The sequence below is a fragment of the Nomia melanderi genome, chromosome 7 (genome assembly GCF_051020985.1).
Source record: "Nomia melanderi isolate GNS246 chromosome 7, iyNomMela1, whole genome shotgun sequence".
Lineage (NCBI taxonomy): Eukaryota > Metazoa > Arthropoda > Insecta > Hymenoptera > Halictidae > Nomia > Nomia melanderi.
This window is the reverse complement of record NC_135005.1, coordinates 605,772-630,427: the sequence shown is the minus strand read 5'-3', so window position 1 is coordinate 630,427 and position 24,656 is coordinate 605,772. Positions and strand designations below refer to the sequence as shown.

General features: G+C 33.4%; 2 protein-coding genes and 1 long non-coding RNA gene across 8 annotated transcripts in view; 1 reads left to right on the top strand and 2 right to left on the bottom strand.

The window, feature by feature from the left end:
• LOC116424242 (discoidin domain-containing receptor 2) overlaps positions 1 to 11,480 on the top strand; it is a 281,595-nt gene extending 270,115 nt beyond the window's left edge. For all 3 annotated transcript variants that reach the window (XM_031970366.2, XM_031970370.2, XM_031970369.2), the window contains 2 exons: positions 3,579 to 3,720; positions 5,013 to 11,480. In XM_031970366.2, coding sequence (XP_031826226.1) covers positions 3,579 to 3,720; positions 5,013 to 5,369 — 499 coding nt within the window. In that variant the 3' untranslated portion in view covers positions 5,370 to 11,480. The remainder of the gene's footprint in view (positions 1 to 3,578; positions 3,721 to 5,012) is intronic.
• On the bottom strand, positions 637 to 2,477 carry LOC143174741 (uncharacterized). The gene is made up of 3 exons (XR_012999036.1): positions 2,341 to 2,477; positions 1,059 to 1,388; positions 637 to 680 (listed from the first exon to the last, which is right to left on the bottom strand). It is a non-coding gene; the product is annotated as an uncharacterized LOC143174741 (long non-coding RNA).
• A 2,341-nt stretch (positions 11,481 to 13,821) lies between the features above and the next one.
• Positions 13,822 to 20,788, bottom strand: LOC116424194 (uncharacterized). Of its 4 annotated transcripts, none has more exons than XM_031970252.2 (6): positions 20,541 to 20,623; positions 20,077 to 20,425; positions 19,287 to 19,558; positions 19,001 to 19,171; positions 18,772 to 18,885; positions 13,822 to 18,618 (listed from the first exon to the last, which is right to left on the bottom strand). In XM_031970252.2, the coding sequence occupies exons 2-6, from the start codon at positions 20,232 to 20,234 to the stop codon at positions 15,845 to 15,847; spliced, it is 3,489 nt and encodes a 1,162-aa protein (XP_031826112.1). In that variant the 5' UTR covers positions 20,235 to 20,425; positions 20,541 to 20,623; the 3' UTR covers positions 13,822 to 15,844. The 4 variants fall into 4 exon arrangements, with proteins under 4 accessions (XP_031826112.1, XP_031826111.1, XP_031826109.1 ...); XM_031970251.2 differs by having other exon boundaries at positions 20,496 to 20,601; XM_031970249.2 differs by lacking the exon at positions 20,541 to 20,623 and adding an exon at positions 20,639 to 20,788 and having other exon boundaries at positions 14,373 to 18,618; positions 19,058 to 19,171.
• Positions 20,789 to 24,656: the final 3,868 nt, after the last annotated feature.

Genomic DNA, 24,656 nt, shown 5'->3' with positions numbered 1-24,656 from the left:
ATCGGTTTGTAGGGACAATAGACTAGACACAATAAATGTAACCAGGGAAAGAGGCTAGAAAGTACAAAGAGAGGAACAGATATCGAAAATACAAAATTCAAAAAGCAACAGAAGATATCAGTATTTATTGAGAGTGAGAAGATCAGAATACCTAAAAAAGATGGAATTAAGGATAGTCAAGAATTGCTAGCGAGAGCATGGAGTGAGAATTTTGATAACGGAAAGAAGTACTGGTTCGGAGAAGAAAAAAGAAAATGTACAATGTGTGGTAGATATACGGGGACACTAGAACACTTAGTAAACGCGTGTGATAAAACAGAGCCAAAGATGATATTAGTATTCATTTTAAACGATAAGGTGTACAAATGTGCAATGAAACAGCTGAAAAGGATAGATGGGGAATTGGGGAAAATAGAATATGTGCGGAATTAAATGAATGTAATGAGAACGAAATGAATGATAGAAAGTAGGGAGAATTCTATAAACCAAACTCACTCGCCACCAAGCTGTGTTTAAATAAAATTTATGAAGTACTATTGAAATTAAAATTTTGGTAGTTTATTTACACTACTCACGAAAATGCATGTTTTCTTCAACACTTGTTCAAGTGTGGTGTGCCCACGTCTAGGTAACCCTCGAAAAACTTCACTCAAAATTCTCCCCGTGTCTTTTTCTGCATCCTAAAATATAAATATTAAAAAGCGGCTAATATTGGCTGGTCTATATGTAACATGGGACCTATAGTCCACATTTGGACCATATAATTAAAGACGCTAAAGGCTTAATGATAATTATTAATGCGTGATCCTATTTATTTAAAAAAGTATGTAAAGACAAGCTCTCAATATCAGTAACATAGTGCTCTAAACAAATTTGCTGTTAGTTCAATAAATTATTCATAAAAAAAATAAAACAAATAATGTGTAAAGTTTTTATGATGATGAAATATGGAAAGTAATACGTTCTGCAACACGACACGTTAATTTAACAATTCTGAATAACTATTTATTCTATTTAATGTTTACTGTACTTCAAATAGCTCATATTTGCATCCTTACCTGTGTTTGGATCAACTCCTATATACGTATACTAATTGTAAGTTTAGCGATGTTGAACGTTTTTTTCTGCTCGTATCGATACATGTTTATAAATATGAGGAATGCCACCATGTACATTCAGTTCGTTCATATTTCCAACCACTTTTTGTACCAATTGATCCTGACGATTCTTTGTTATTAACGTTTAAACTTCGCAATTGCACCGCTGTTCACGCAATAACGTTTCATTCAATGGATTCATTTCGCATTCATTTTTTCATTGTTGGTCCGATAAATGAAATGATCTCGTTTCGAAACTGGTTCAGGTATGGGAACAATCTATTTCGTTCGCTTTCGAAATGAAAAAATTAAAATTGATAACGTGTACAGATCGATTAAAGTATAGGTAACTGTCTAAAATCGAACAGATAGTGTAGAAGCTCGTTCGCGTAAAAAATATTTTACGTAAAAAGGGAAACGTTTCGATTAACCTACTTTGCAGATCAATCAAAGTCACGTACAGATTGAGTTTACTATTATAAATAGAATTCTTAATGGCTGACGATTCAACAGCAATTACGAAATAAGTTGCTCTTCAAAAAATGAAGTTAGCTTTTAGATGTTCTTCGTACTTTCAGCTACAAAGTGATTGTCAACGTTGTATACAAGCGTTCGTATGCGTTTTATAAGGATTTTTCTTCGAGATCTAACTTCGAATTGTTGGAAAAAAGCGAGATTGTGTAAAAGACGAAATTCTATTCGAAAATGCTCAAAATCTCGGAATTCAAATTTCTTAGGAAATTAAATTTTTATTTTATTTAACTCGGCATAGTTAAGGCCAGAATTAGCTTGGTACAGTAATAATTTCTACTCTTTTAAACTAATTAAAATCAAAAAGAATAATGAATTCCAATGATAACCAGCCAAGAATATAAAGAATAAATTTAATTTGTGCATTGATTACTAACCAAAGGAAGAGTCGCAAAGTATGTGACAACTCATTATTACCAGCGAAGAATTTCATAAGTATTACAATTAACAATAATGAATAATATAGCACTAAAAAAATACACGCAAATATATCTATAACAAAAATTCAAGAATGTATATTCATTCGATCCTTCGGAATAAAAATCTCAACGCTCAAAGCAAACGTGTGTAGATCAAAGGGGTGTCTTAGAACCTGTCTTTAAATGGAGATTCTACTGCATGTAGATCAGAGTGGCTGCATTCATCTACCGCGTAGCTTCCAGACTATTCGCCATTTCAGTATTACAACACGGTTAAGCAGAAAGTAACTCACAGCTCGTAGAGACGATTTATTCTCTCAGACCGCAGCCGGCGTCGATGTATAAATCCGTTCGCACGTTAGTACGTTACCGTCTGCGCTCGAATCTACAATCTCAAAATGGCGGTGAACTTTGCCCCGCGGCTCAGAACGATCCGCAATGATCATTGAGCGATCTAAGCCGGTTGCCGGTGAAGTTTGCCACAAAGTTACGTTCAATTGTGCAGCGGCGTGTGCTTGTATCTACAGGAAGCGTGGCTCATCTAAACGTACGTGCAAATGTAGCCCGCAGCGAGCCATTCCTGCTTCCGGTCGGCTGCCATGCACAGAATGCGTACGCATATGTAGACTGCCGGCCGTGTGCTATTCACTCGGCATACCGGCGGGAGATCGATATGATCCTGGCTTTTTCATTTGGGCTGAATCGATCGGAAAAGTATTCGGAATCCCTGGCTGTCGAAGTCGAAACCCCTTCCTATGTCTGCGGCTCGGTTTAGAATTATTTGGAAGTGGTCCCCCCGGTATAGTTTCTCTTTGAGCCACGTCAAAAACGTAAAAGTCTGTATCCGCATCTGACAGAAACGGAAGATACAAACTATTGAGTGGGTGCAAACGTTTCGATGGGTTTTTCTAGAAATGAATAGACTGTAAATATTATTTAACCAAGAATAACGCATTTAACCGATTATTAGGAATTTCTTAATATTATTGTTAAGCGGCTTGCATCCATTGGATAGGGTCTATGTCATCGTAAATAGAAGAAAATCGGAGTTTATTATTTAAGTAAAAGCCACTACGTGCCAAAATTTGGTAAATCATCTTTCACAGGTTGATATCGACACTTGCGGATTCTCCGTAAATTATTTTAATAGAGTTTTTGATATTTATTTTTCTACGAAATTCACACACCATAATCACGTATGAGCTGTATTATACTTGGCAGTGCTCGTTTTTAATTATTCTCAAGCCAACTTGCTCTAAATAACAACTACATAATTTGTTGAGAACTAGTCAGGAGTTTTGCATTCATTTAATAAGAAGAAGGATAAAACAGAAATAAAAACCAATGTTGACTGGTTTTAAAAAGTAAAATATAATCAGTGATTGTTGAGTAAATTCGAAAGTGATTAATAATAATAAAAGCATAATCATCCGTGTTCAAAGTTAATTAAATGGCAGCCAACGAAATATTTGTAGATAATAATGTGCGTGATTCGGTTTGTGCTCATCGATATCATGATTTTCGATTACAGGAATTGCTTGGTAGGCAAAGCTTATCACATTAAAATCTCGGATTTCGGTACGGACAACGAATTGTACGCGTGCGATTATTACAAAGTCGATGGCGCGGTGCCGCTGCCGATACGTTGGATGGCCTGGGAATCCATATTCCTGGTAAGCTTCATTTGAAAAATCCAATTAGAACGTTCGCGCCATTAACGCGGCGTACATGCGTGTTTATCTTATTCTGTGTATTGCTTATTTAGTAATTAACTAAATGTTCCGCATATTGTGCACGAAACGACGTTTTCGGTACAGAAGTTAATTGAGTAACTATTATGTATGATCGATATAATGCTTCAATCAGTTTCCATAAAATCGTACAATTTTATTTCTTAATTTGTACTTTATCGTGCATCAAAGCTTAACAAATATTCGATCATTTTTGTAACGTCCCACGTTATTTGATTTGATCTTTTTAATAATAATACACCAATTTCCACTTATGTAAGTAATTACAAATAAAAGGTGTTTATATTTTGTTTTCATATTAATCCTAAATATTGTAATTTAATGTTGTATAAATTAATTAAAATTGATAAATATGAAAAAAGTATATATATTTTTATAATATTATAAACATTTAAATATCTTTAAACTATCTTTAGATCTAGTGACATAATTGTCACGCATTATTTTTTCACATACTTTTAGATTCTTTTCGTATAGACGGCATCAAATTTGTTATGTAAAATGAAGATCTAAAACAAGATTTATTTACATTACGCGATAAATCAGGTTCTTTCGTACAAAAATCATTAAAGAAAGCTGATACACAGATTAATTCTTTCAATTGAAAATATAAAATAGCTTTCCACGAGATAGTGTCAGTGATAAAAACAGTTTAAAATTGAATAGTGTTATTAAAGTAGATATCCTTCAGTAATTGCATAAATTTAATGAGAATTTGCGCCATCAAAATGAATTTCCAGAAGTAAGAATTTGGTACAAAAAGTTTAAGCTCTCAATGGTGTTATATCCACCAGATATTATACATAAAATCAGGTGAAGAAAATTCGTAGTGAACTCGCATAGAACGCGAACGAAAGGACTATACCCTGTATTTTAGAATGCACATTTTATTCTTTTTCTTTATTATTACATTTTTACCAATTTTTATATCCATTATATTTGTTAGCTTTTCTGTGTGTACGTGTGTGCATGTATATAAATGATAGATAAGTGTGCACATATTGTATTTATAAACAAACAGTCGAAAAATATGTGAGAATGTTATATTTACTTTACGCGTGTATAAGTCAGAAATTTTTCATCGCGATACAGGAGAACGCGTTATATGGGAGTCTACTGCATTTTTCTTCCTTACAAAGTCCATGTTCACGATAATATCAAATAAAACCAACTAACGTTATTTCCATCCACGTAACATAATATGATCTTCACAGGGCAAGTACACGACAAAAAGTGACGTATGGGCGTTCGCGGTGACCCTATGGGAGATCCTGAACCTGGGCAGACGGGTTCCGTACGAGCATCTATCCGACGAGGAGATGGTTCAAAACTTGCGACGGCTGCATCGTACCCCGGATTGCGCGGCGGACAACGGCGGTGACGAGAACAACGACGCCAAAGAGAACGCCGATAACCTTTTCGACTATTTGCCGCGACCCACCGCGTGCTCGAAGGATATTTACGATCTGATGCTCGAATGCTGGCGGCGGGAAGAGAACGAGCGACCGACCTTCCGGGAGATCTCGATGTTCCTGCAGCGGAAGAATCTCGGTTATGCGCCCACGTCCTGATACTGAACGTTCCGCGACGTCGATCACCACGATGTTCTCGGCGTTTGTCGCTCGTGCCCGGCTAGGAGTTACTTGAATACGGGCCCGGAGACCGTCGACGACGCGTTCTATCCTCACTGGATTACCGTGAGAACTAAGTTCTGATTACTTTCGGCGACGATGAAGCATCCAGGCGCGAATTACTCGATCGACACGAAGGAGGACACAGAAACGACCGGTCGCAACGATTCAGTAGTTTTGGCCGATCTGACAACGAACGATCAAGTTCAACCACAAGTATTCTTGATAGGTTGTTCCGAGTAAGCAAAAGCCGAAAGACTTCGAAACGTGGAAGTAGAATTCCATAGACTTTCTGGAAGAGAAAGAGGAACGCACGAGATCATCGAGACACAACGACGTCGGAGCATTCGATGCAAACTGTTTTCTTTTTAGATACGTAAGACCTGCTTAGGGAATACAAACGTGAAACTGTGAATTCGACAATCGAGCGGGTGAACGAGCGGGGCGAGCTTCTGTTTCTCGGGTAGCCGCCTCTATGTGCGTGCGCGGGGTTCACGCGGCTATCTCAAGGGCTTCGGGGTCTGTAATGGTCGTCGAAAATTTAGGAGCAATATCGTGTAATCGTACTAATAGCTGTGAACATTCCTTGCATGGTTTAAAGATATAACTTTCCGCGGTAAGTAAGGGATAATTCGTTACTTAAGGAGTCGGATGTTATCCAGCCCGGAACGGCATTTTTCCCGTTGTAAAAAAGCGAGAGAAACGAACAGGAACAGCGGGCTGGATGAGAATATTTCATCAACGCACGGCAATACGGTAACCAAAATATCAAACTTCCTCCAGAAGGAGTTATTGATAGGATTGAAGCTGGTATACACTTAATCATATGAACGCGTATGTCTGTGAGACGCGTAGGCGGTTATAGTTCTCGCGGGTGTAAATTTATCATAATTCTCGGGCGTTCGGTAGGCTCGCTTCGACGTTGATTCGCGAAGCGAATCAAACACTATCGAGTTTTGTGTCTTTTGTCTTGTACATCGACGAATTTAGGTTTACACAAACTGACCGCGGTATCGATGATGATGATGATGAGGAGGAGGAGGAAGAGGAAGAGGAGAAGGAGGAGGAAGAGATTGAAAAAGCGAATGGCGAAAAAATTAGTGATCGTTACGATAAATAGAATCGATAGTCACAATTCTTGAAGTTTGATTAATAGATCTTAATAGATTAATATATAGCTAATAATCTCTTTTCGAAATTCTTCGTTTGACTATCATTCGGTAAGATGTGTTTGAACACGTATCCGAACTTATATGGTTTCTATTGTCGTTGATTAAAAGAAGAACAATTTTTTACCGAAACGATTCACTTCTCCTTAGATTCTAATTAAAAGTAAAAAGTGTACGGATGAACGTTTAATGAGTTCCCATTTTCGACGAAGATATCTCGGTCGTGATAAATGAGAATTCAGCGAATATCATACTTCGTGATTTACGAGGAGGAACGATATACATATTCTTTGTTAAGGTAAACGGTGGTGATAAAGGCCGCGACTATGACACATCATAATTGTAACTTTACATGATAGGCGGGATCAATTGAAACACAAAATAAAAAAAACAACTAGTATATTGTACATATAGGCGTACATTGAGAGGTAAGTGAAACATTTATCATTACGCGGAGAAAACGCAAATGAGACCAGATACAGGCAGCGGGACGACTCATTCGAGACTCGTAATTCAGGATCGCGTTTCTTTTCTTTTTAGAGCGCGATTTCGGTGAAGACCAAAATCTGGGGCTCCCAGTTCGAACTGTTTCGCGAAACTCCAACGCGAACCTCGAGATCGTTTATCGGCGCGTGGCAACATATCGGAGACTTCGTTTCACGCAGAAACGCGTTAGTGACTTCGTCGCGAGAACTTCGCGATGGATTTTCGAAGTTAAATGTTCATTTAGCGATGCTATTCTCACGACATTCGACTAATTAATCACTCGAACCGTTATGTTCCATGTATTTATATCAGATGAAATACTATCGATAGCATTCGCAATATCTAGCGTGTAGGTAATGTTACCGTTACAACATTAAAAATACTATTTATATATCTTAATGTAATTTCGCCGCGTAAGTAGTAAATAATCAGAGTCATAGCCGTTCGTATATTAAAAAAAGAACCGTACGTCCGTTGAATTTAAACGTAACAAGAATCACTTCTTTGTCGTTGAACCAAGAAAGACAAAAATGAAAGAACAAACGGAGAAATAAGAAAAAATCAGCGTGGTTTTGAAGATGGAAAATTAACGTAGTTCGTATTTATGAAATTACCGGTAAGAGGTTAGTTCGAATTATATTCGTAGAACGATTCAACGATTTAGCATTTTATACCGTGACCAGGCACGTTGTTCAGATAGCGATAATAGTCGCCGGATCGTTAGATATTAAAGAAAAACGAGTAACAAAACGCCAAAAAAAAAAGAATTGACAAAAGAAGAGAAAAGAAACTGCCGATAATTGCGCGCGTAACATTAGGAAAACGAATCGTAGTTGCGTTTAGATTCATCGATGTAAGCATATTGCTGCCTTTGGCTGTATCGTTGCCCCCCGCCCCCCCCCCCCTACTGCTAACGAGTAACTCAACTTGTCTACTCATGTGATAATTTAGTATATCTCTACGTACCTACCTGTACCTACTGGTTCGGAAATCTCAGTAGCAAAAGGACTATTCATCTTGCGCTGCGTTCAATCTCAATTTCTAACCGAGTCTATTTTAGTCGACGAAGCGAAAAGAAGAAAGAAAAAAAGCAAGAATTGAACCAAATCTATTCCTGACTATCAATCGCCAGGAACACTACATTGATTGAGAGGGAAATCGAGTAGTTCAAATTGCTTTTGTTCGCGAAAATTCGAAACTTAGTGACGGAAAAAGCATTCACGTAATAATATATTCGACTTTAATCTGGTATTATGTTTGAATAATAGAATTAAATAGAAAATTTTTTACGTTGAAATGTACGGGTTCACCGCTGCTTTTAACTTAACGATACAAATCTAATTTATGTATCTATGATACAAATTTAACGATTATTTACAAAGTAACAAGTTGAGTTTGCAAATATTACTAGAAATGCTGGAGAAGAGAGTATTGACACGTTTTTCTATTTTATTCTAGAAAATTAAATGAATTGAATGAAATAGTTAATATTAGGTGTGATTTTACCACCTTTACCTTTTCAATTCTATGATTATCTGCAATAGTCTGAGCCTAGAGTTAATTACACTATTTCTTAATGTATGTTCCTTTTTTTAGTCACTCTCATATTAAAATACATTTTAATTCGTTCTATTTTGGTGTTGGATGTTTTGTATTTTTTGACAAAGTTCTTCAAAACATATACATATAGCGTTACACGACAACGTTATGCGACAGTAATCTAAAAGATCAATTTCTTCACTACAGTATTCCAAGAATTTCGTTTTTCATCGTTACTCTGATATTTAATTTAATTCTACTGTCATAAAACAATACATCTTGAAGTCGAGTATGTTACTACGTACGAATAACTCTTTCTATCTCTGTGCACAACCTGTTCTTTATCGAAAAGAAAATTTGCTCTCTATAATTCAAATAACTCTCTTCTATCCGTCAGTGTATCGGTATTCCACAGATCATAGAAGAATCTTTTATCTCACAAAGAGACAGAAAAATATTAATACGAACAACCAGGTAACAAAGAGACCGCAGCAAAGAAAACGAAAGCAGACATAATCCTTTCGAAAGCTATTTCGCAGCTAAGCGAATCTTTTCTCCTGTGATTTCTAATACTTAATCGTTCTTTTCATTGCGAAAACTGTATCGTTCGAGGGAAATTCTTTGTCATCGCCGCATCGATCAGTTGAGAACACTCGGTTTCAATGAATCCAATGTTTCGTCAACGTCGCTTCGATCCGTGAGCTCTAACGTTGATTTCGACCATCCACTCAATAGGGGTGAATTGGCAATCGGTGAAAAGTTTCTACGCGACAAGGACGTTGCTTGCCTCTTCTTGGTTGCGGAATGTTTCACATGGAATATTTTCTTCACTAGCGTAAACCATCGACAATCACGCTCAAGCCTCGAGGCTTCCGGGATCGTTCAATCTTCCATGTTGGTGCTATCGCAAGTAGTATTGGCACTGCGAAGAAAATCGTCGACAGTGAATTTATCGTTTTTCACCAATTTCCTTTATTTAGAATCCTATAACTGGACACGTAATACGCCGAATTAGCACATCGTTCCCGCGGACGATTAGTTTGCGATTTATTCCTCGCCTGACCACGTCACGATCCAGTACGTTTTACATGAAGCGAGGTGAACAACAGTTTTTCAAAAAGTGGTATCTTTTTGAACAATGTGAAAATATAATTGTTTTAATTTATTTCCAAAGTGCGAGAAATATATGGACCTTTTATTTTGGCAGTGGTGTAAATTCATTCACTGTTGTTTTAAGTTAATGTGAACTGTTTATGTTTCCAGAATGAATAGTTCTCTTGATAATTAACTAGATCATTATTCTTCTTCTGGTTTCTGAATGGACTTACATCACGTTTCAAATAAATAATTAGATACGTCATTTCATTTAGCATCGACACCTTAATTGATTCAAATCTTTTACGATTTCAATTGTAAATTAATTATTAAATAAAAAGTACATATACATTTTTCGTTTTTTCAATTTTTTGAAAAAAATCGACGTACATTACTTTCAAAATAAGCGGTCCAATATGGCAACGTGTTCGATCCGTTTGACCTTGCTCTCGAATTCTCGTCACTTCATGAATTGACGGAGTAACGTTTCGAGCATTTTTAAGAAGTACATACAGTGAACATTGGATAATTGCTACATTGGGGACCTCTTCATAATTGTAACATTGTCATCCCCACCATATCTCCACTATGTATCTTTTAACACACCATAGCGCTCGACGACCGACCGCAATTAAATGGTGTACCATGATTCGACTATTGTCGAACTCTACAATTTCAACGTCTCTTTCTTTTCTGTTCACAATCTTTTTCTATATTCGAAACGTCAATCGTTTTTTATACAAGCAATTATGATCGTAATTCTACCGTGTTTGGTGTCATTTTAATCAGAAGAACATAACAAACGCGATGGTGAAAGTTTCATTCATCAAAAGTTAAAAATAAAAAAGTTTAATTTTTAAGTTAAAGGTCTCAAGCTTATCGTGCGCCTTTAATGTTCTTTCTTTTTCTTTCACCCACGTTGTCCTCTTCCACGTCTGCAATTCCAAAATCTTCGTTTCTTGGGATCGATTCGATTCTACCTGTTCATAATTGCAACCTTACCAGTTCCGTTGAATGTTGCAATTATCCAATGTTCACTGTATAGAACTATCGAATGCATAAACCAGTGATAACAAATGATTATCCTTCGTAATTAAAAAATTATGAGTTGTTTAATTGTAAACGAACTATAAGTAGAAGTAAGATCAAATGGATTACGTACCTTAAAGTTTGTTATTATCTCTCAATTATTGGTATACAAATGACGTCATCATGATATACTGACAAGGGAACCCCGCAAATGATTTTTTAAAAAATGTTTCTACTAAACGCATTTTCTTATAGATAATTAAAGTGTGTAGAATAAAATGTTTAGAGTTAAGAAGGATTTTAAGATGAATTAATCCGAAAGCGAAAAACGCGAAGTTAGAATTCCATTTTCTTGCTCTATTCACTCACCAATCTGTTTTTTTAACCTTCTTAGCTTTACATCTTTTACTGCGTAGTTTTTAATTGTCTATGAAATAATGTGTATAGACAAAAGATATTGTATGGAGTATTGTTAGTTGAAATCAGCTGCGGTTTGCTCTTGTTTGTATTAGCATGCATTCATACAGAGTGTTTGAAAAGAAAATATTTAGAGCCTTTGATTCTCGTAAATAAAAATGATTATAAAATAAATATTGATCATTGAAAAATACAAAAATATAACTTAAAACAATTGAAAATGTTTGTAAAATACTTCAGAAATATTGAAAAAGCGTACAAAGCATGTAAACGGTAAACGAATTAAAAATTAAGGAAAATCATAAAATACATTTTTCTTACTGATATTATTTGCTGATATGTTTCATATCCAATGGCAATTGAAATAGTTAAATCTGGTAGAAAATCTCTTTTAAACACTCTGTATTAACTCAGCCTTCTGACATACGGCAATAAATTATGTAAGAATTGTAATCTAAATTTTTGTTATGGACGTGAAACCACATCATGTAAAACGATCGCACAGGAATTTGACTTGTTTTAAGCGAAGAATTTGTCTTTGTAATAATTGAAGCAAATCTCTGTTATTCGGCGGATTTATAGAATCTGATTCCCAGCACACCCGATTGTTAACCTAACGTGGAATTGAGAGAAATCTAGAGGTAATCGCGGAAGACTGTAGAGAGCTCACCTAGCTGTATCTTCTATTCAGGCACGGGCAATCTCTTGGCTTTTTCACTGCGGCGTACAGTCGCTTTGTTCGATGTGCGTTTATCATATCAAACAATCGTTTTCCTCTGTATAGAGCAATAATATATTGATGTTCGAACTCTCGGTACAATGAAACGTAGCAAATATTTCGTTACACGAAACTATCAGTATTATTTCTATCAGCTTCGATTTGTAGAACGATTGTTCATTTCTTTCGTTCTAAGTACAGGGTGTCCACACAGTCCCTATTTAGTTTTGTGAAGCAGGTACAAAACAATTATGAAGTATCAAATGTAAATTGGTAAAGTATTACAATCTATCGCATAATTAAAGATAGGCGTAATCGGTAATCAACATCCTTGCATGGTTCAAACCGTTTTGCGATACCTTTAAACGGAGTTACGTTTTATGATTTACGATTTACGAAGTAACAGTTTGTACACGTACGTTTGAATTTTCCAAACTTGTAATTGTATTTGATAATCATATAATTTGTGTAAGTCGCACAAGAAAATATGAATTGTTAGATAACATGTTAACTATCGTGACAACTACTGATTCTTTAGTAGTCATGGGTAATTTGTAACGACCGAAATAATTAAAAGCGAGTCAAATAAATCCTATTTATGTTGTGACATAAATCATAATAAAATCAGTTAATGCCATTAGATATTTTATCATTATAAATTGTAATTCTTATTGCAAAAGCTTCATTTACTAAAAAAATATAAAGAAATCATTCGTTCATTCGCAATACAAAATTCAATAAAATACCAAAATTTTAAGAAATTTTACAAAATAAAATTTACCATATTAATTACTTCATAGAAAAATGTAAGGACATTCTGAACACCCCGTCCTATACCGGAAAATATCGTACATGTTTAGTAGACTATGTTTACCGTCAATTACCATTCAGATGGAATCGTGATGCTAATCGCTAGCGATTGCTTATGATCTTGGTGATCGATGAACCTGTAAATATCCTATTCCGAAAACCGATCAAAAATTAATCTTTCTTCCAAATGATTCTCGTCGAACAGATCCTTTATACAGTGAGGATAAAGGAGGAAAGGAGTGAGAGTGTGAGGGAGAGAGTGTGAGGGAGAGAAAGAAAAGGGAGAGAGAGAGAGAGAGAAAAAGAGAGAGAGACAGAGGACCGTTGATAGGCCGTGAAAGGTTGCCTAAGCCTGCTCTACGCTATTGAACCTTAATCGTTATAGTCATAAAATTATTTTGTACTAAGAACTGTTTATAATTTTGTATCTAATCTCTGTAAATATCAAGCAGATTGTCTATGGCTAATAAAGCTTAAACAAAATCGATATAAGTAGACTATGTAAAGGGAATTATATATATATATATATATTATATATATAGGTATTTATATTTTAATTAGTAATTAAGAAAGCGAACGAAAGAATGTAATTAAATTTCACATAGGCGAGGGCTGGTAATATACCAATGTACAACGATCTAGGAACTATTTGTATTATACAGGTGACAATTTAAGGGACAAATCATTAAAAAAGAAGTATACATGTTACTCGATAGCCACGTATGTGTACAGGGCGTCGTCATCAAATATGTATCTTTTGAATTAAGAAAGAAAATTTCTACGAAAAATCAGTGTTTCGTTGCGTGTTATCAATAGATGAATACTTGTAAATTGTACATGTGAAATTCTTTATCATATTCAAATCAATTATGATTCTATTAATTGTTGGCATTCATTTGAAGAAAACTGAAAAGTAATGATTTCATTTTATTGTAAAGCCCATTTTTGAAAACCCTGTACAGTATTACGGCGTAGAATGCAACTAGTCATTTATGACACTCTATAACAATTAAAGTGTATCTTCTACGTTGAACGTGACATGCGAGAAACTTGTGATTCTAAATTATTATTTAACGATGCGATTATAAAAGACACTGTGTTCAAAGAAATATCCATCGTGTTTACTCCTTTGAAAATTTAATTACAATACACATTTTAATCTTGTTATCGATAAAACAAAAGAATCTTCGGTTGCTCTATTATTTTTACTTCAATCAGTCTAGCTCTGAATGCGAACTACCATTTAAACATTACTGACAGTAATCTAAGTCTTGCGCAAGATAATTCTATTCGTGTATCTTATATGTATGTCTCGATAAAAGCGGAAGTACACGTTGTAAGTTCAAGTACGCGGGAAGCACAACAATAAAACCTATTTGTATCGAACAGTCAAATGAAATGATATTACATATTTCAATGAAAATCAATGATTCCTCGAAGTTTTCACTTTTCCTTCCTTACGCCGAACAGTTATTTAATTATTAAAAACATTGGAGTTTTCATTTGCAACATGATATTTAATAGCATAAAAGAAATTCTGAATAATGTAAGAAAACTGTGGAAATTGCATTGCAAATTTTGTTACAATAATGTCAGATAATCAGTGACATCTCGTTAAACTGATATTATGCATTAGCAATCATAATATTTAAATTCTTAATGTATAATGATTATATCATACGTATATAAAATCACAATTTCAATGCTTCTTAAATGTTCTATAATAAATTTGCAAAACTCCATATTAAACAACAATTGAATTAACTAACTCTAATATAAGTTTCGGAATGTAAAAACCAAAACCCTTTGGACTGTAAAGAAAAACGATCCATGCAAGCATTATCTGTCAAGATCAATTTAGCAGAAAAATATATAATTTCTTCGCGAATACGCAATTGATGTTTTAAATTTATATTTTTTCTTATACAATTTGTGCGCTTGTGTTTGGCAGTTCGAAATTCGAAAGTAAAAGTTTGCAAAAATCATGAACGACGGAAGATTAAAATCCCTGTATTAATCTTATTTAATATACATAGTCTACTTGCTGCAGTACAGATATCTGGAGAATATTGATTCAAATATTCGGGAAGTATCTGTGTGCCCCTGAAGGACATTGGAGAACTTGCTGAACTCGGTATACTGAAAAAATAGTTTCTTTAGTTGATTTTATTAGATCGATGCTACGCATCTTCAACATTGAACTGAATATACGATTGAAAATAGAAAAGGTGTAGTTAGGCCATAAACAGATTTTCTTACTGGAGGTATAGCCAAAAGCAATTTTCTTCTCTGTTATCTGAAATATAAGATAAAGTTGGGAGTTTTCGTTAGAAAACTTACACAAACAAAAAGATTCTACAAGTTTTTGAAAAAAAGAACTGCTATTTTATAACCTTTGAATAAATAAATATACTGTTAAGAGATAAAACCAAGTGCAACTGGAATTAATGCTGAATATTAAACTTAAAATTTGAAATTGAAAAGAACCGTCGAGTCATTTGGCAATATTTTCAATTTTGACAATTTTCTTTTTCTCTAGGCTGATTTTCTCACAATTTTCTAATAATTTTCCACTCGTAGAGAGAATCCTGAGAATAGCTAAATAATGAATTCTGAACTAGCGTCATTCTAAGACCTCCTGGTATAACCAGCAGCGCTAATCGAAAACCTTGGAATCTCTTATACAAGTCTGTGATCACCTGTACGTATTATAGAACCTCGCCATCTTAGGTGTAATTTAAATTCGGATGTTGTATGTATTTATGTCCAGAACATATATTAGTTTTATTCATCTTTATGTGTTTATCATTGTTTAATGATTAATTAAACCAAGCTGTATATTAGTTTACACTAGATTACAATAATTATTGGTTTTCGCGCTTACTCATAATGTATAAAACAATTATTACAATGCAATGCAGTTAAAATATTTCGGTAGTTTGAAAATTCCAATGTTTTTTAAATTTTCCTAATTCATAAAAGTCGATGATAAAAGTATCATTAAGGAATGTTACTACCCTAAAGAATTAAAACAGACTGCTAGAGTTCTCTATAAATCTGCCAAGTTTCAAAAGAACTGAAAGTTTCAAATTACCGAAGTTCCCTTGTAAATATAAAGTATACGGTTAGGAAGCATCGTATAAACTAAGAATTTAACACGGTTTATTACGAAATTTACGTTTATCCGAAGACTTTTGCTTTTCTAAATACATTAAATAATGTGAAACACGTTGACGTGCATTTCTTTGAAGCATTCTTTGTCTGAATGACTGTACTTCTGACGTCTTCCTACTTTTCATAAACTTACGAAGATTTTCTACATAAAAATTTGTTGTGCTTCCATAGGAACTTAATGAAATAAAGTCTTCTCCTACATTTACCTTATTTTTCTTAATCGTTAAATTATTCATTGAACGCGATGGCAATTCTTGTTTTTCAGACATTGATTGTTTCCTTTTCTTCGGTGCCTTTAAAGGAACATCTGATAGATTTCCAAGAATATCTTCAGAAATACGTTTCACACCTTTCCTCGATACTTCTGTCGCATTAGATCCTCCTGCTTGATTCTTATATTCTTTCTCATACTTCATGCTGTTTCTAATTTTCTTTTTATCATCATTATCCTTTATACTATTATTTCTTCTTCTTTTATTACCTGTTTCGATTTTCGATTTCTTCTCATTTTTCTTAGTTCTTTCAAACATTTCAGGTAAATTTAAACGTATAGATTTCTTTAATTTACCCTTTTTTCTGTTCGTAGTGTCCGTGGATTTATTTATTACTGTTTCAATCTTTCTTTCTACAGTTTTATTCCGTTGTTCTTTTTTCATTACTTTCTCCTCAATTTCTTTTTGAATTTGCTCTTTCTCGTGTTCTTCATCCAGTTCACTTTCTTGAACTTCACTATCTTCATTATTATACAACTCTTGGTCACTCTCACTTTTCTGATCTTCTTCCTCCTCAGAAATATCATCATCATTCACTACAAAATCTGCAAGATCCGATCCATTATCATTAGGATCCGATGATTCAGTTTCTGATGCCCTGCACTCATCACCTGGCACGTCGTCATCCGAGAACTTGGATGGTTCTTCGCCGTGCAAATTATATTCCCTTTCAATATCAGAGTCTATACTTTTATCCGACTTACTAGAGCTACTTGAATCACATAATAATGAACCATGTGATTTATTAATTGATTTCGTTTTTTCCGAAGTTTCAGATTCACTGGATTCCTCAATTTCACTATTTATCATTTCGTCAGACTTACAAAGAGATATTCGTTTCTTTAAAATATTGTCAGATGATTTATTCTTATCCATAGATAAATCAGTAAATAATTTATTTTGATCTTCCTCACTTTTTGTTATTAAATCTTTGTTTTCTATTTTCTTTTCCATTGATGTATTATTGTGCAGAGTAGAGTCTTCAGGACTTTCTTCTGCTGACGATTTTTGCATACACACATTCTCTACATTTTGTGAATTAGTTGTTACATTTTCGTTCTCATTAATTTTTTCTTGTTGCATAGATTGTCGTAAAATTTTTGTCTTTGGAGATTTATTTTCATTCATCTTACTTTGTTCCTCTGATGCATCTGCTTCTTCTATTTCTTGTGCTTTCAATGTATCTTTCTGTGCTTTTACTGCATCATTCGAATCATAATTCAATGATTTCTTGGTCTCTTCTTCCTTGTTTATATCTTCTGTAGCTTGCCACGCTTCCTTATCAACTAAAACAAGATCACATTCGTTCTCACTTTCATCTTCTAATTTTTCTGCCGACACTGAGTGTATGAAATTGTTATCAGAATTGTTCACTTTCCATTCATCAGCTGGAATATCCTGAAATAAATTTGTATCTATGTTGGAATCAGAATTATCCTCTTCTTTCATTTTTTCTTCATCCTTCTCACATGTTTCCTGAATTCCACTTTCATTAATCTTTTCTTTACATGGCTCAGAATTGTTCATACATTTTTCTTCAGAAGCTGAAGAATTATCCAACACAGACATATTCTGAGTCACATCTTCCTTCGGAACTTCAATAGATTCAACTGGAAAATCTGTGGCAGTTGAAGATTGACTATTCTTAATTATATTACTTACTTCATCCTCCTCCTTATTAATAGATTCTAAATCTTCCGACTCCATATGAACATCTGAGGATTCTTTACATTTCTCTGTTACACATTCTTTAGAAGTCTGTTGAATTTCTGCTTCTGAAGATAAAATTGTATCAACATTCTTACCTTCCCTAACGGTTTCACTGTCTGAGCTAACCTCTTGTGTTGGTTCTGTAGTTTCGTTTTCTACACTATGAACCTTATCATTATCTGAATCACTTAAATTATCTGGACACTTCACAATTTGAATATTATCATCTAGACTTGAGCCATCGCACATTTCTATAATTGAAGCATTTTGATCTGTGCTATCATTAAGTAGTGTTTCACTTAATGATTCTTCGCTTGTAACTACTAACTTTTGCATACTGTCAGGACTATCTGCCTCATTATCATTGTCTTTTATTGATTTATTAGTGGACAAACTGCTCATAGCAATTTGCTTTGGACTTCTTGACAATGCATTAGAAACTGTATCTTCTTTATTTTGATTACTATCAATGATGTTTGCTGGTTGGTTCTCTTTATCGCTAAGATGTTCATCTTCTCCCTTTATTGAATTATTTGCTGAATTCTCAATTACTAGTCCTGATTCCTTGATAGTATTTTCAGTGGAGATTTGACAACTTTCTTTTAATATACCCGTTACTAGTGGCACTGGTGATGTGATGGTATCTGTAGGCGCATCTTCCTTTGTGTCATCAGTATTTGGCACTGTAGTTTTATCAACAATAGGCATACTTATTTCAGTATCCTGATGTGCAGGAGAACTTTCCACAGAACTGTTGTGTACTTCCTTCGCTGTAATAAACATAAACACAAGTTAGTTATATAGTTCAATTTCCATAAGAGTACATCAGAATAATTTGAACTATATTTAATTTCATTTCATAATTATTTAATATGAGCAGAAACTATTAATAAGATAGCAATATTTAAATAAGCTCAGATTACCACTTAAATCAGTTTCTGTTGCTTCTTTGGATGCATTTTCGGAGTTACAATTAAATGGATCCTTTGAACCAGACTCAGATTTATTAGTTTGGTCAATAGTTGGATTTTCCAAATCTGAAATTTAATATGGTGTATATAAATTATAAATTAGAATTGCTTTGTATCCAATAAATTATGTTAATAATTTAAATAAGAGCAATTAAATTGACTGTATAGAAGGATTATGTACTTGTTTCATTAATTTCTTTAACACCGGGTAACATTCGATCAAATGCGCTTAGATTACCACTTAAATCGGTTTCTGTTGCTTCTTTAGATGCATTTTTAGAACTGGAATGAAACAGATCCTTTGAAATGGACTCAGATTTATTACTTTGGTCAATAGTTGGATTTTCCAAATCTGAAATTTAATATGGTGTATATAAATTACAAATTAGAATTGCTTTGTATCCAGTAAATTATGTTAATAATTTAAATAGGTGCAATTAAATTGACTGTATAAAAGGATTATGTACTTGTTTCATTAATTTCTTTGACACTGGGTAACATTCGATCCAATGTTACTACTGGTATCATTGTTTCTTCTAACATGGGTGTTTTTAAAGATAACATTGATCTTCGTTTTCTTGTATTAACAGGTGTGTGCACTAAACCACTATTATTTGTTTCTATAAGATTACTTCCTATAATAGCTTCGGGTCCCATAGAACTAGCTCTTGTTCTTCGTGTGACCCTTGTTACTATTGGTGGTGACTTAGCTTCAGAGCCAGCTCTTGTAAATCGTTTACTGAAAATAAACATGTTAAACAAGAGAATTATAATATGTTAGAATAATCATCATTACAAGTATGGTCAAATATTACATGTAAGACATATGCAACTTGTAATGTATGTTTTGTGAATGTAAAATTACTTAAATGTATGTCAGGAACAAATCCCAAACATTGTATATAAATGCACTTATTATTCTTTGACCTTTGGATAATATTCAGATATTAGGTCGGTTTATAACGTGTATCTACCCATTCTTATATGATTTTAGTAAAGTAAATCGAAATATATTAACAATAAACTCCAAGTATGAAAAATACATTAACTGAAAACATTTACACACAGTTTTCTAATAGTTTAAAAATATACTTGAGTAATTTCACATTGACTATTATACGTACATTTTATTAATATAATTATTTAATAATTTTATTTGTAATGGTACTCATAATATTTAAAGAATGGGTTTCTTGAATAGGATATTTATAATTTAAAAAGTAATTATAATAATTAGTCATTAACTATTTTACATACCTAGTTTGAAAATCAGTCTTATTCAATTCTTCATTATCAGAAACATTTCTATTCTTCTTTAATGAAGTGACAATAGTAGTATCTGCATCTGAGGAGCCAATCATATCTGAAGTTACAGAACTTCTTCTAGAACGTAAAGTTCTATTCTTCTCAGTCATTGTAGAATTGTCTGGAGAATCTATTCGACGTCTCGTATTTCTTGTTGTATAAGTATTATTAATGTTACCAACATCTCCTACAGATGTGTCAGGTGAAGGTTCATTTTGTTTAACAAGAGATTTAACTCGAGAGCTACGACGTAATGGAGAATGTACAACTTCGGAGTCGACAATACTTTGAGTCCTACGGCCTGTAAATTTTTAAAAAATGTATAGAAAAAACGGACGAAATGCATTTAGTTTTTAAAGAAAATACTTTACAAAGATTAAAGAAACGAATTCTTGTAATGTCATACGAATTAATACCGATGTAGTGCGTTATTCAATGCCGAATCGATCGTTAAATCTGATAGCTAGATGGACCGCGTGCGCACATATAAATAAAAAAATGAAAAAGTACAAACCAGTTTTTACGTCTACTTCATCGTTTGTATCTTTTCTAGACTGTGACATTTTAGTTTTTGCTCAAATTATTTATTAAACAATGATAAACACGTAAAAAATAATATAAATATTTTAAACATAAATATGTTATAATACTCGAATTTAATCTATACAAAGTATGTTTTCAACACACGTGCGCGAATGTCCGTTGTACGAATTACAGCTAGAGACATCAGGTGACAAACTCTAGAATACGTACCACAGACTACAAATTTAATAAGGCTGTGCTGAACTGTGAATATGGCTACAGACTTAAAATCCGTATAGGTAGGTGCATAGTATAGGAATTTTTGTTTAGGTTCCTAAGGTCCTTAAAAACTAGAGGTTTCCAACTGATTCCCTTTATACTAGTGACTCTCGATTAGTGTTCCCTCACTAACGCTACTCTAGGAGCTGTCGAGACTGGTATTCTTAGGTATGGAGAGGGTAACTCTCCGCGAGAGAAAAGTCACTATGGAACTCGTGGCTTCCAATTTGACACCCCTGGTTTAATATATTTGTTGGTATCACTGACATTTGAGCGGCTCAGAAACCATGCGATTAAGTCCAGAAAACAAAAATTGAGAAAATCAATGTAATTTGTAATATTGTTTTGACTGCTGAAATTATTATACCACATATTCAGAAGTTATAAAAGGAAGGGCTTACTGGCCTAGAAAAAACAAAGAAACGAGTAAATCCTTTAATAACTAAAAAAAATATTACTTATTCCATTAAAATTTACAAAAATCAGAAAATATCAAAAAATGAACTTAATCGCATTGGCTTTTGAGCAACTCATTTGTTATCTCAATAATTCGGCACTCTTCTACACTGTTAAGATTTCGATCCATGTTCACTAGGGTTTTTTTTACTCAGTTAAGTGAATTCTAACGTCTTTTCATTTACGCGCCATAATTTTTTAACACCCTGTATATGCGCGCGCGTTTCGTCATTAAATTCAACGCGACTCAACATTAAATATCATACTAAATACATAAGTTTTAAATCGTGTGATACTGTAAAAGTTCGTCTTACAAATCTTTGCAACGTGCTTTCTAGAGAAGTTGCATACATTTGTTTTTCGTACTCTATATTTTTGTTGTGTTCACATGTCTCGCGATTCAAAGTGTCAGCGGCTCAGGAAGAGTCAATTCTCCACTACGTCAAGTTCTCGAGTTTTTACTGTTAAACAGAATGAATTTTCACTTTAATTAACTGACTTTAAAATAAGGCATTCAAAGCAGCTTATGACTTAATGTTGTAATTATTTTTCGAATTATAAATATTTTATGAAGGTTTTGAGAATTATTAAAAATAAGTTTATTAAAAAATGATAGTAATAAAGTGCACTCAAAATAGTTATTGTGAAATTATTCAAATATATTCTTATATTATCACAAAATTGTGTGTGTGTAAATATTTTAATTTAATTTATCTTTTACGTTCAAATATATTTAATATATTTAAATTTATTTTCTTGTTCTAATACTATATGAGAACAGTATCTGATATTAAGATAATTTTACATTCGTAAAATACATTACAAATCATTTGTTTGTTACCGAATACATGTGAAATTAGAATGTTTATAAAATGTTATAATTGCATTATATTTATGTATTTATTTTCAGCAAACAATTCATAAGAGCTGGCTGCACACTCTTGTTAATCTAAAAAAACAATAATCTATGCTATCTTCAAGAACACCTGTTTTACAAGAAGCAAAAGAAACAATGATGTTTAAAATAACATTTGATCGAATATTACCCAGTGTCAAAGAAATTAATGAAACAGATACATTATATTTCAATAAAGTTGATTTAATTACATTTATTTGTTAATTTAACTTTTTAGACATGAGACAAATCTAATTTATAATTTATATAGGGTAATTAAATTTCAGACTTGGAAAACCCAACTATAGGATAAAGTATTAAATCTGAGTCAATTTCAAAGGATCCACTTAACTCTAGTTCTGAAAATATATCTAAAGAAGCAATGAGAAGCAATTTAGACAGCAAGTTGCTGTCTTATTTATAGTTCATGCTTATAACATAATACTCCCCTGAATTTTACAAAATGGAATATTACTTAAATTACTTTTTTTTTTATACTTCCATGGTGATTTAATTGTAATTAACTTATATTTATGTTTATTACAGTAGAAGTAGCAGAAAAATGTTCTACAATTAAAGATATTGAAATCAATATGTCAGCTGTTGATATGAATGCAATGGTAAATACTAATAATGCAAGCGGAGATGATCCTACAGATACTATAACACTGCCAGAGCCATTAGTACAAAATATATCAAAAACAAGTCCTCTAATTTGTACTGAAGATACAGTTAAGGAATTAAAGTTACATAGTGAAAATTCAATAAGTAATTCATTAAAAGAAGAAGATGAACATCTTAGTGATACAGAGAACCAACCGGCAAAGATTGATGTTATCCAAACTAAGGAAGACGTGTTATCACAAAATCCAAAACAATTTAATGTAAAGAATTTATTTACAAATAAATTAATGAAGGAAAATAATGATGAGCCAGATAGTTCAAATAACACTGTGGAACGCGATTTTTGTTTTGTAATAGCCACTAGGTGGTCCTTATAGAGTTTCTTACCCTAAATACGAATCCGAAGATCAAATTTTTCGAAAAAATGAGTTTTGTAAGAGCGGTTGAATTTTTCAGAGAAACATGTGTTACGTGAAAACTAAAAACGAGAGGCAGTTAAAATTCGTCGTAAAAAATAGAGGAGAGTTACCCGAATATGTAGCTGTAAAAATTCTGAATATTGCGTGTCATTAAATGTTTGTAAATGATCGTCAAAGTTCAAAAAATGGTAGATTCACATACTTTGTACGCATTTCTGTTACATTTCTGCAAAAAGTGGGTTGACTAGCACGAATTTGCTATGCACCATTGGATTCTGCAGACATTTATGAAAAGGAACCCTCCCCGTGGGAAGTGTGAGAACGGTTTTTCTTTCGGACAGGTTAAGAAAATGTCCGTGAAGAGCGCGTGCACAGAACTTTCGCGCTACACAGCGATCGCTCGCCGGCCACAGCTATTCAGGGCCGTGACTATGCGCTGTATAGACCTGGACCCTGGTCACTTCTTATATGTATATATGATCGTTCTGTTTTAAATAATTTGCTGTTTAATATGTGAATACATATACACGAGTAATGTTATTACAATGATTAACACTAAAACTATCGAATTGGTCAAGATGGCCGGTATAAATTCTATTATCTTTCGATTATTAATACCTTGAAAGTATTAGATATCTGAAATGTTTTTAAAAATTAAGTAATTTTACTGGAACTATAACGAATATTCGAGTACATTCAGTAGTTTTAGTGTTAATTTAAAAATACTTCAGTACACATCCATTGTAGATCATACTTTGTGTAAAAGTTTTTTACGTCAAATTTAGTACTTTATTCGAATTCAGAATGATATCATTAGATGTACCATTTAAAAAACCGATTACAATGATGTTTTCCTTTTAGAAAGCAAGCAATTTTATTTGATATATCTTGCATGCGGTGAATACATATAAAAATTATATATGCTTTAGAATATGCTACATCAGATAGATACTTCCAGTAAACTTAATTAATTTTTAAAAACATTTCAGATATCAACAAATTATTTAAAACAGTACGATCGTGAAAAGCTTTGTCATAACTATTATGAAAATGTATAAAACAATTAAACATTATATATACATATAACAAGTGACCGGGCTCCAGGTCTATATAACGCGTAGTTACGACCCTGCATAACTGTGGCCGGCGAGCGATGGCTGTGTGGCGCCAAAGTTCTGTGCTCACGCTCTTCACGAACATTTTCTTACCTGTCCGAAAGAAAAACCGTTCTCACACTTCCCGCGGGGGAGGGGGGGGGGGGGTCCTCTTCAGAAATGTCTGCAGAATCCAATGGTGCATAGCAAATTCGTGCTAGCCAACTCACTTTTCGTAGAAAT

Coding starts and splice junctions, on each gene's coding strand:
- LOC116424194 (XM_031970248.2), bottom strand. CDS start 20,687: ATGTCACAGTCTAGAAAAGATACAAACGATGAAGTAGACGTAAAAACT. Junction 19,559..20,076: donor AAGACTGATTTTCAAACTAG/GTATGTAAAATA, acceptor GTTTATTTTCAG/TAAACGATTTACAAGAGCTG. Junction 19,172..19,286: donor CAAAGAAATTAATGAAACAA/GTACATAATCCT, acceptor ATTAAATTTCAG/ATTTGGAAAATCCAACTATT.